The sequence below is a fragment of the Neopsephotus bourkii genome, unplaced genomic scaffold (assembly GCF_033783945.1).
Source record: "Neopsephotus bourkii isolate Nb327-2 ecotype Australia unplaced genomic scaffold, CSIRO-AGI_Nbou_v1 NB_1511, whole genome shotgun sequence".
Classification (NCBI taxonomy): Eukaryota; Metazoa; Chordata; class Aves; order Psittaciformes; family Psittacidae; genus Neopsephotus; species Neopsephotus bourkii.
In genome coordinates this window covers 4485530-4498204 of record NW_026901987.1, presented here as the reverse complement: position 1 = coordinate 4498204, position 12675 = coordinate 4485530, and the positions used below count along the sequence as shown (strand labels likewise).

General features: G+C 37.6%; 1 protein-coding gene across 4 annotated transcripts in view; it reads right to left on the bottom strand.

The window, feature by feature from the left end:
- Positions 1–3256: 3256 nt before the first annotated feature.
- FUT9 (fucosyltransferase 9) overlaps positions 3257–12675 on the bottom strand; it is a 108411-nt gene continuing 98992 nt past the window's right edge. For 3 of the 4 annotated variants that reach the window (XM_061369833.1, XM_061369835.1, XM_061369832.1), the window contains exon 2: positions 3257–6253. In XM_061369833.1, the coding sequence (XP_061225817.1) occupies positions 5166–6245 (1080 nt within the window). In that variant the 5' untranslated portion in view covers positions 6246–6253 and the 3' untranslated portion in view covers positions 3257–5165. Of the gene's footprint in view, positions 6254–7750; positions 8014–12675 lie in introns of those variants that run through there. The other variant, XM_061369834.1, reaches the window with a different exon arrangement.

Sequence of the window (12675 nt, the reverse complement as noted above, 5' to 3'; positions counted from 1 at the left end):
AGGATTAATGAAGTGACTTTTTTCAATATGAAAATTGCAGGGTGATGTCTCTTGACCTAATAATTTCCCAGGAGTTTATGTTTTTATCATCTGCATCAACCTGTGGCATTTGTACCATCAGTTAAAATTACTGCTGCACGGTTTATTTAATAAATTTCTTGGTGTTTCTGTACCTTTTATGAACATATCTAACCAGTATGAATTTTATACTGATTTTCTGAAGGTAGAATATTTTATAACACTTGAACTAGTTATTCAAATATTAGAAGAGAAACATCCATGAATAAGAAGGTGATTTGTTACCCCAACCATTCTGCCCTTGGCTCAGTGCATTATTACTAGCATGGAAATTTCCCAAATCACCTGCTGACTTTCATGGAAGATTTGCCTGAGCAAGGAGTGAAAGATGAAGCTGAAATAACTATTTTCTATGAATCATATTGATTGATTTCTAACAATTAAAACACACTAAAACCAAACAAAACAGAACTGTCAGTCAATATTAATGAAAAAGCCTACCAACTGGTAGATAAACAAATATTTCCCCTAGACTGTCTTCTCAGTAATGTACTAGTTTTGACCAAGGAAACACTTGAGTATTTGATTAACTTTCACTGTTAGATTTAAATAGGTGAGAAGCCTCATCAGCCTGTACAGATACAACCCTTGTTCCCACTCTTCATGCACAGCTGATCCCTCACAGGGTCCCATCTAGGCTGAATCAAATATATTCTTCCAAAAGGAAAATGAGGTATGGCTGAGACTGACCCTCTCCAGGGCACACTCAGTCCACATTAAAAGAATGCACGCATGACCAGGTCCTTGAAATACTATCTAAGCAAGCCTCAGCTCCTCTCAGCTCCTTACATGGCACGCAAGTTCATTCACCCTGCACAGCACAGGCAGGAGGTTGGGTGGAGTGCCATGCTGAGTGAATGGCATGAGGCAATGGTAGCATATATAGTATGCTGAAGCAGAAGAGTAGGGCCAAAGCGTATTGAATAAACTCTAAGGCAGAATTGGTCCAAACAGTTTTCAGTGTGGAATAGCCAGTCTACTCATAGAACGGACACACATAATGCAAAAGGCTGCACAAATCAGCCTCTGTTGGTTACAGACTGTATTCTCTGGCACAGTTCCAAAGGCAGCAAAAACATACTGTTTGAATCCCCAGTGCATTAAAGCATTTAAGATGCTCTTAAATTTAAGTCCGTGCTTGAGTCTCAGGATCATATGCATATATGCTGAAGGTTATTCTTGAATCAGGTCCAGAAAATCTTACTGTATGAGGACAGGAAAATTTACTTCAAAATCAAAAAAGCATGAACTCTAGAAATCTCCACATATATTCTTGCTCAGTCCAACATTCATTTTATTTGATATATTTCTTAAAAGACAAATATGTTGTTGGATGTGTCTTGCAACTTCTGGGGGCTTCGGTCAGGCTGCTGCTTCATTATGAGTACAGCCACCTTAGACAGCAAGAGGTATTTAAAGAAAGTGGCAACCAGAATTCACTAAGGGATGGAGATCTGTAGAGCAAGAGCTACTGTGGTCACTGAATGTTTGTGAAATTAAATAAAAATTCTGCTTTAGAAGGATCTGCTGCTAGTTCTGACTGATGGATGTTCACATTCAGGGTATCAATGCATCTGCAGTTAGTATTTTACCTGGTTTGGTTCTTATTTTCCACACTGAGAAAGGCAGTAATGTTGATAGCTCTGTGCATGACAGAGAGCCTAAAAACATCCAAAAGAAGTCGTAAAAGGAAGAATAATGATTGCTCCCTGTCTTCAGTGACTGCTGAGTTAACTTGTGACAAGTGCATATGGGAGGTTATTGTGGACTGGTAAATAAAATAAACTGAATACTTGACATAATTTTGTTGAGAAGATAGTAAGAATTGGTGTGATTTCTCATCTTTCATTTCTCTTTTCTTATACAGCTACCTTCTTTACCAGCGGTAGCAAGGCGTAAATAATATTGTATTCTTTATTTGAACTAGTTCCATATATTAATTATATATTTTAATCCATACTTAATTGGTTTTGCCCATTCTCCTTCACAAAGATTTGTTATTTGAATTTATTTATGCTAGGCTGTTCATGTAGGGTAGCTCACTGAGTGAGCACAGACATCAGAACACAATGTTATGTATCTAAACTGGAATCAATATAAGGTATATAAGTATAATATAGTAATATAGGTATATAAGTTTAGGTGGACTGCCTTTCTGCATGCAAGGAGTCCAGATGTTTTACATCCTTCACTTCACATCATTTACTACGTAGGCTGGACATGCCATAAGATGATTCATCTTCTGCCATCAGTGCTCTTTATATCCAGAGCTGCTCAATGTTTGATACTTGCAGATGCAGACTAACATAAATGTCTGGCTTATTTATGTTCCAGCCCACACTCCAAGAATGTCAGTGGGTCATGTCTCTTCATGTCTCTTGTTTAGAATTTGGTCATGATTCTTGGTCATTTCAATCTGGATTAGATTTCTCTCCTGTTTCATTAGTCTCTGAAATGATTTTAGCAATGTGTCCCAAAAGCAAAATATACTGGCCATGTGTGGAGTTTTTGTGAAGAGAACAGCTCTCCTTCCTGTTCCATCATAAGATTTTCAATGACTTAAAATTTCAGATTAGCCACGCTGACTGGATCCAGTGCTCACAGAGGTAATGACATTACTCACAGGCTTACAAATCAGCACGTATTTCAAAGCTTCCCTGTGCATACACTCATTGATATTTGTAGTAACAAATCATATATCTTATTATTGGGCTTACTTGTTATTAGTATAAGAATTTATTGGCTAAATCTTGATGCCAAGAAACCAATCTGATTTGATATAAGGCCTTGTGACACACAAAACAACTCCCACTATCTGAAATGAGGAATGAATTGACTGTGTGCATTCACTAAGGGGTGAATGCAATTCCACTGAGATCAATGCAAATAACTTCCAAATTCCAGCATCAGGGGAATCAGATTATTCAGCCAAAGCAGTGGTATATTCAGTGACTGAGGATTTCACTGCCCTCCTGAAAACAAAAGGTGTTATATCCTATAGGACAGACTGTAGGCAATAGCCACTTGCTTTAAATGATGGAAACACTACTCACATCTACTTACATATACATCCATACCAGAATTTTCTTTTTAGAAGTCTGGTTTTCATCATACTACATTAATTTGCAAGGTAAGCTCTTTTCCTTTGTATTCGAATGCTTGTGAGTTTCGTAAACTGGCTTTTAAAGACAGCAATAAGTAGTATAAATAAATATCCAGATCAGAATCCAGCTTTTGAAGCCATAGGGAGAGCATAAGTGTTTCTGTAAGCTTCCTGTGGAGTTTCCTGGTTTAGACATTTGACTACATTACTCTTACAGCCTTTTATGTTTCTATTCCAACCTAGGGTAAAAAAAATAATCTGACAAACCACCATATCTTTTGCTAGATGTTTGTCATTGTTTATCCCTTATTTCTTCAGCGATGTTCTCTACAAGTTTAATCTTAATTAAATATATGACCAACTACTTTGCTTGATCAGGGTCTTATACATCACATAAGCTGGTGCTTTTCCAGTTAAACTTTTTTTTTTTTTTCAGTAGAAGATGTGATTTGTAACACGTTCTGACTTGAAAAAACAAGCTTTCTCTTGATACGAAAATACATCTGTACATTTATGTCATGAAACCAACCTTGGACACATAAATATGCATATATCAATCACATATTTTAGTTTTAGCTGAAACAAGTAAGTAATAAAATCACAGAAAAGCAGACATTTTAAACAATCATGACAATCATCACATTTTGTATTTGCTATCAAAGAAAACTTGACACTTAAGAATCTATTTATATATTCAAATTTTGATAGCAACTGATGCTCTTGAGTGCATTTTTTATACCTGTCACATAAAATATTTTCAAAACTCAAATTTCATTAGCTTAACAATTTTAATGGTTGAACGTGTCAGCCTGATAACTTATTTACTGAATTTCAGCATATTTCTTTCAGAAAATAAACTCTTTGGTCATTTTCTTTTTTTTTTTCACATTCATCAGTCATAACAGCAAGGTGTCCAGCTACAATTGAAGTTCAACAGATACAATTTTGCAGAATTGGGGACAAATTCACAATTATTTGAGAAATTATATGAGAGAAATTGATAAAATGCTCAACAGTCTATTTCTAAAAATCCATTACTACCAGCTGAATTCAGTGCATTAGGCTAATGTAATCAAACACCTATGTTAAAATATGTTTATCTCTGTAGCATCAATGTAATACCACTTACAGCCCTGGTTCAGGTAAACAATACTTGAGACACAATGAGACTTAAAGACATGCTGCATTTAAATACACTTAAAACTTGGATGAATTTGAGATTTGGCCACTAAGGTTGTACATCTTTATATCTGACTTTATTCTTCAAAGACTAAGAACAGACATATTCCTAACATAACTTAATGGAGAGATCTGTTAGAACACATATTACTTTTAGAAGCAAAGACTGTCTATTGCTGTCATACCTTTTAGAAATCATATTTCTAGGTTCCTCACCCTTAAAAAGGGGTGAAATTGATCGTATTGGACTAATGGCAGGTATTTAACTTTACTGTGTTCTTAAAATGTAAGATGAACCATAAAAAACTTTACTGTCTTTTGAAATATTACACAGATTTCAGACTGGAACAGCAAATTATGTTCTTATAGTTCTCTCTGGCATGTAAAGTTGTGTCCTCATTTTCCAGATAGGTTAAACAGCAAATGTAATGTTAAAAAAAAAAAAAATAAAAGAGAGAACTGTTAAAAATGACTGGTTTATGTGTAAGACTTGGATATATTTCACAGAAAATGTGGAAAATCTTGTTTAAAACTCATAGTAAACAATCAAGTATTCTTCAGTGCACATAATTAGTATGTACATTATAATTTAAAACCAACTACTGATGACTCCTGATGATGATCTTTTAAAATCTCTTACAAAATATAAATAGGACAGCCAAGAGAGGATAGCTGATAAACCATGACATAATGTTCTCTTTTCCTTCCTTTTTTTCTTTTTTTTTTTTTTTTTTTCTTTCCTCTCCACTTGCACTGGAGTTTCTTCTGGCTTCTTCAAGAAAGTGCACACACATACACACACTAATTAATTCCAAAACCATTTTTCTAAATTTCCAACGGACTTGTATTCCTGGTGTCTTTTCACGTGATCGCAAGCAAGACATGCATGTGATTCCCAGAACCTAGGAAGGTGTACTGAGAAATCCTTTTTCCAGTTGAAATAACTAAGGTACATCTTGTTATTTTTGTCAAGCATCAGAAGATATTCTGCCAGCTCTCTGGGAGAGAGAAAATCTTCCACATGTATGAAAGAGTCTGCTGGAATGTAGTTCTCATAGTTTTCTCTGGAAGGGCCCAGTACAACTGGTACTGATCCAGCCAGAAGAGCATTGTAAAGTTTCTCAGTAATGTAATCTTTGTGGATTGAATTTTCAAATGAAAGGTAAAATTTGCAAGTGGAAATAGTTGGAATCAAGTTTTTGTCATTGACGTAGTCTCCGAAGGCTTGTCCATAGGTATGGATTTCAATGTATTTGCTAAGCTCATTGTAATACTTCACTCGAGCGTGCTCAGGGTTCCAGTTACTTACAACCCAGCAGACCAAGTTTTCCTTACTTGGCACTTCAAATGTAAAGGAACTTGTACCAACCATCATGAAGCCATAAGGCACCTGAATATCTGAATCACGCCGGTAAGTCAGGGTCAGGTTAAACAGGTGTTCAATGCCACTCTTTTGTGGAGTATGAGTTGGAGACTCCAAGTTCATCCAAATCCACTTCTGGAATGGTGGCCTGGCTTGCTGAGGTAAGTTAGTCAGATCCCAGCTAATATCCCTGTGATGAATGAGAACAGCATGGGATTTGTTATACAATGAGCGGTCAATAGTCAGATGGCACCCGTGGATATTGAACATTGTTTGGCAGGATGTTAAATCAAATGTTTGACCAAATGGCCAAACCCAGATCAAAATAGTAGTTTCATTAAGATTATCAGTTTTGGAAGAAAAAAAGCTCTTCATTTTCAAAACTGAGCTGGCTGATTCTATGGGACCAGAGATCCAGCTATTTGTTGGTTTGATATAAATTAGTATCAATGCCATGAAACAACCAAGGACAATGAAGATAATAAAAAATGGCCGGAAAATTCCTTTAGATGTCGATGTCATAATTTGTTCTGAGAAAAAAAGAGAAGAAAAGAAAGAGAAAATAACATCAGGTATTAAATTTCATCTCCTGTTAAATTATAATGAAATAATTATAATTGAAATATATTTTACTATATAAATTAAATATGACCATAATGGTACAATTATATGTCTGGTTAGAGCAATCAGATATCAGACATCAAAATGGATAGGACTCCAGTATCATCTATCTGTAACCTCAGAAATTTCCTTTGAGTGGAGATGGTAGGGGTTCTATTCATAACAAAGTTACAATATTTCTCCTCCTCACCTTAAAAGCTAATTGACATTAATTAAAAGCAGAATTTTAATGCATTTCATACTTGGTATAAATCAGTATGTATCTTGAGAGGTCTTTTTGCTTAGAACCTAGGCCAAGGGTTTTAAGAAACACAGAGAAAGCAGACACAATTACCCTTCGATTCTGTCCCTGTAAGGGATAACATGCTGCAGATTTTGTCCACCCATATTTGTGTGCATATATGGATGGAGGATATAGGATTAAAGGAATGGAAAAGGAAGGGACTGGAACTTAATTCTGGAATCAGTAATACTGTTAGAAAACTAGTTCATGCCTAAAGGCTACATAGGGATCAACGTTCGTGCCTTCTCTAGAGGACTCCTGAATTAGCTGGGGAAAGAAAGCAGCAACTGAGCAGCAATAGAGTAGCTCCTCTGTTCTCTTATGCATCCTCACATAAAGAAAAATTAGTAAAAAAAACATCCTTAAGTATTTATGTTTTTATGCCACAACTCTGTGTTAAGAATTAGAAAAAGTAGAGATAAGGCTGCGTCTTTGTGAGCTACCATTTTTTCCATGGAATAAAAGGTGGGGAGTTCTCATAGCTTCCTTTGTCCTCTCTCTAGTTGTGTCTTTCTAAGGGAAGTGATAAAGTTCTTTCCCGAACTTCTCTTCCACATGGTTCTTGTGAAATCTAGCAAAGTTAGGGGTTGATTATTGTTAACCTTTGCTTTTGAATGTAGTCCTATAATTTGGAGGTGTTCTAAAAATGAAAACATTTAACCATGTAAAGAACGTGAGTGTGAAAACTAATGTGCATGAGTGTGAAAACTAATGTGTGAGTGTAGCACTACAGTTACATCAAAATGTTTTCACATTCGCTGTTGAGGAAATGAAAAAGGAGGGAATATCAAGCTTAGCTTTACTCTAACATTATAATCTTGTGGAAAAAGGAATTTGCCACGGTGTGTTATCTGTTTTGGGACGGCAAATGGTCTTAATTCTGATTTTTGTTATTGTGGTGGGTTAACCTTGGCTGGCTGTCAGACACGCCCTAGCATCTCCTCAGCAGGACAAGGGGGAGAAAATAAGATGAAAATCTTGTGGGTTGAGGTCAGGACAGGAAGATTACTTGTCAATTACTGTCACAGGCAGAACAGACTCACCTTGGGAAAATTAATGTAATTTATTGCCAATTAAAAGAGGTTTGGATAGTGAGAAACAAAGACAAAAGTTAACATAATACCTCCCTCAACTTCTTCCCAGGCTCAACTTCCTTCTTCATTCCTAACTCCTCTACCTCCTCCCTGCTCCTGAACAGTGCCGAGGGATGAGGATGGAGGTTTGCAGTCAGTCCACAACATTCCTCAGGGCCTCTTCTTCCTGCTCACATTTTTACCCCATTCCAACATGAGTCCATCCCATGTGATACAATCCCTTCAGGGAAAAATCCTCTTTTCTGCGTGGACTGTCCATTGACTGCAGTTCCTTCAGAGCATATCCCCCCACTCTGGTACTAGGACCTTCTTCAGCTGCAGTGTGAAAACTGCTCCACTGTGGTACTGCTTGGTTGGGCTGCAGGGAAACCCTGCTTTAGTGCCTGGAGTATCTCTTTCTTCCCCGACCTTGGTGGTCATAAGGTTGTTTCTCACTTTTTTTTCCCTTCACTCCTCAGTGCCTATCCTTGCCTTTAAATACACCTCCCCAGGGGCACAACCATCTTGGCCGCAGGCCCCAGCCATGATCTCCGGTGGGTCAGTTGGAACTGGCTGTGTCCCGCACAGGGCAACCCAGCTTTTCTTCACACGGGCCCTGGCAGCCCTCACTGGGCATGGACATGCAACTCAGTTATATAAAATGTACTGGTATGTTGAGTCTCTTTTGTTTGGGCCCTTCTTTTCAGGACATAATTTAGCAGGTCCTCTCTGCTGTTAGCAAAACAATCCTGATGGGATTAAAAGGGAGGAACTGCAGCGTCCATGGCTTTTGCACTTATCCTCATCAGTTTAAATACCTCTGAAAGAAAGACGTGGGTTTACAGCAACACCACATAGGCTTTCTTTAGCCTATTTTGTTTTTTGCTCAAAAATATGTCTAGAAGGGAGATTTTGACCTATAAGGGCAAGAGGTTGCTTCCCTGCCTTACTATAATGGAAGTCAGAAAGGGACCTCTGAGGAAGAAGGGATTTAGGTTGAGCAGCTCTAAGAGATGAAGCTCAAGGAAAAAAAAAAGAGACAAAGCCAATCTTCATGTAACTTCATTCTTCAGTTCTGTGCTATTGAAACCAACACGCAGAATAGGTATAGCTTTTAACTGAACAGATAGCATGAGCTGAATTTCAACAATAGATTTGGAAAGGTTTCTGTTCAGAGAGTCTGATCATTTTCTGGGGATTTAAATGGATGAGAAATCAGAAAAGGGCCTTAACATTGTGCCTTGTAACTTAGTCACCCTCCAGCTAATAGTCCTTTGACACAAGCATTTCTGATAGGGATTATTTTACACTAAGCTCTTCTCCTAACTAATAAAAAGCCCTGCATCGTCACATGGCAATTCTTGCTACATCAGAAATAACCAGATATTATGTAGTTTGCTCTCTGCTTTAAATTCTAGTGTGTCACGATTTTGCATTTGTGTAGGAAGATTTTGAATTGCAATGCCATAGTGAGGATAAACACTTCCCCAGAACACAAGTATTAACATCTCACAGCACTGAACAGGTGAATATTCTTATTTTATCCCTTCCAGATCTGTTTTCTCACATTGCTTTGCTGTTCTGTGAACTCATGTGCCCCCTCCTGATCAGGGATCGTGTTTCTTATATTTTGCCTTTCACTAAAACAGTGGTCTACAGCCAGGGTAATCTTTTCTAGTTTTTCTTCCTTTGGATTCAGAGAACTAATCATTTATTATGCAGATTCATGCATCCACTAGATGTATAGGCACCACTGGCATGCTTCACTTTGAAGCTACTGCTAATGGGATGGTCGAAAAAGGTTGCAAAAGCAAAACCCATTAAAACCTGGAATGAGAGGTTTTGCAAAGGAAGCAGAAGGCCTGAGCAGACTCAGAAACCCCAAGGAGCTGGACAGAATTTTGTCATGAAATTTTATTTCTCTATTCCATTTTGTGCTAAATCCAGTAATAACTGTGAAGATGTATACTGGGAATAGCAATAGCTTTCAGGATGAAGTGCTAACCTCAGATACAATAACTTTTGTGCTTCATAAAGCAGATTGAAGAACCTATGGAATGGACCAGCAAACTCTACCTTCATGGCTTTTGAGACTGAGTCCTGTACACAGTACAGTGAAGGCATGACGTAAGCACCTGTTGACAAATACAATTATCTTGAGTAGTAACTTGTACTGTCAGGAAGTATAGTTGCAGTTTTTTGTTTGTCCACTAGAATTCATGGAATACCCTTTTCCTGATATTATCCAGAATGTGGAGTCTTTTCCATATTTATTCTTTTCCTTCTTCTCTTTCATGCCCAAGATAGCTACTGATCTCCTGAAGTAATTCTCACAATAAAGGTGTCTCTAAGGAAACACTTGTTACAAGACACCCAGCCAAATAACCTTAGCTCACCCATCCTCTTCCATGATTTTCCTTCTACCACAGAATCACAGATTTCTTTCTTGTGGATCCCCTCCCCCATCAATTTCTGACATGCCAGACCCACTCTGAAAACAAAATTTTGTCAAAAAAAAAAAAGAAAAAGAAAGTGTTTACTGAGACTTTTGCCAACTGGAAGAATTTGGTATTTTTGATAGTTTTGTTATAAAGTGCATTTTGGAGTGTTATGGTGCAACAAGTGTTTTCTAGATGCTTTTTTTCACAAGTTGAAAGTACACTATTTCATCAGTACAAGACTATTTTTCTCGGTACAAAACCTAGCAAGGCTCCTTTTTTAAGTGCAAAACTTGGCGTTCCATCAGCAAGCAATTCCATTTACTAGCAACACAGACAGGGAGGTAGTAATGGGGTACCAACAGTGTTAACCCCAAGTACACCAGCCAAGGCTTGAAAAAATAAGTCTATTTTGTGAAAGCATCATGTTCATTAAGAAATAAAATGGAATTTTATGGAAACTGTTTTATCTTGGCTTCATTACAATAGTGACTTCTCATTCATTCCAGCTGGGATAGAGAGGAGGTTTTTTTTCTGGTTATGTTAACACTGTGTAGGGGAGAAAATGTAACCTTTTTGGTCAATAAAATCAATACCTATTTCCCTGGTATATATTTTCATCAATTTGTCTGGTATACCTTCAAGGTTCTGCCAGTAACTCAAAATATATCACTACTTGCAGAGCTATATACTAGTCTAGAACAGATTTTCCAAAGGTAAAGGCACAATATTAAGATTAAGCTGAAGCAAAGATTTTTTAAATCATGGATACTGAATAATGGATAAAAAAAAAATCACTTGTTACTTTTCTCATCTTATAATTCTTAAATGATCTTTATCATCACTGGGTCTCAGGATAACTCAAGAAGATATGCTTAACAACCTCAAGATAACCTCTGAATATCACTCCTGGCATCAAACAGGGCATTTCTGGCACAGAGGACTTACTAACATTTTGGAGCAGAAGAACACGGAGGCAAACAGAGGTGTAGGCCCATTTAGAAGCAGACAGGTAGCTAGGTAAATGCTCTAAGTATTAAAGGACAGTCAAATGCAGTGGAAACTGATAAGAATCACAAGCAAACAACTGTTAGAAAGAAGGCTTATTTGAAATTGCTCTCCCTGTCCTCTGGCATATTTCATAAGCTTTGGTCATGGCATATCTGCATTTATGCTAAGAACTGTGTTTTCCTAGACCACACTTTGAATTAACTGGAGCTTTTTCACCTCCAGTACTAAAAGAAAACTGATTGCCTTAAGATAGACTTAGTGGGACTTCTTATCTCCAAGTTGCTGCTGCCTGGATGTGCCCCAGACTGCTTTGCTTTAGCCCTCTGAGACTGAAGAATGCTTCTTTTTACTGGAATTAACTCTCACTGCTCCTGGTTGTTGCTCATCTGTTTCAACTGGAATGGTGGATTTTCACCCCACTACCCAAACATGGGCTTGCTTCCAGTTCTTTCCACTCCTGTCCCACAGATTTCTGAAAGCAGCCCAGTATGAAAAGGTTTGACAGAGTTGCATAAAGGCTGAAAGATGAATGAGCTGCTAACCTGAGATGGCATTTTTTTATTCTATTGTTTGCAACATTCTTTTTCTTCCCCTTTCCTTCTCCTTTGTTTTTGGGTTACTTGTTCAGTTCCACAGATTCTAGTTTTTGTATTTGCACTTTGAGAACAGCACAGAATCATTTTATACAATAGTGGTAATTTTTATTTTCAACAGTTTTAGAAAAATTATCTAAGAGCACCCTGAGGACAGGTAGCCATTAAGATAGACTGCTTAGGGATAGAGCTGAACCGACCACTGGGGACGGTTAAGAGCAGAATACACAAGCAGTACTAAACAATGAGACATCATTCTGCCCCCAGGTCCAGAAGGTGGGTTAGATGACCTCACTTTTCAGAGATCCATAGAATTGTAGAATCATAGAATCATTTAGGCTGGAAAAAAAGATTACCTAGTCCAACTTTTACTTAGGACTGCCAAGTCCACCACTAAACTATGTCAGTTGATTCCTTCCAGCCTTGTGCTCAGTGTTAATATTAAACCACAGATAATTGTAAAATTCACCTAATAATAGCATAAATTGGCAGCGTAAAACTGCAAAGAATTGCTGAAAAAATTAGTAAAAAAATTCTCCCATCTTGAAATTTGGATTGCAATCTATGAAACAACTATACTGTGCACAGTGAAAACGGAAGGAAGCTGAAAATTGCATGGACAACAAAAAAAAAAAGGCTAAATGTAAAGCTTCAAAGGCTAAATGTAAAGCTTCCCAGCAACTGTGAGCTGGGATACTGCTGATTTTAGACAATTTCTGAATCTTGTCCCCTCAGGCTTTGCTGAGGAAAACCCTATTCTCAGCAACCTTCTCCCAGTTGCTCTTCAACATACAGCATGCTGTTATGGCTCAGCAGTCCCAAGCCTTCCCCTGTGATTGTCATCTATCCTCTCATCCCCACGGCAGTGACACACTGTCACTCTCCAGCTGCTTAGGCAACAGCTGAGTGGTTCCTTTCTGCAATCCAACTGTA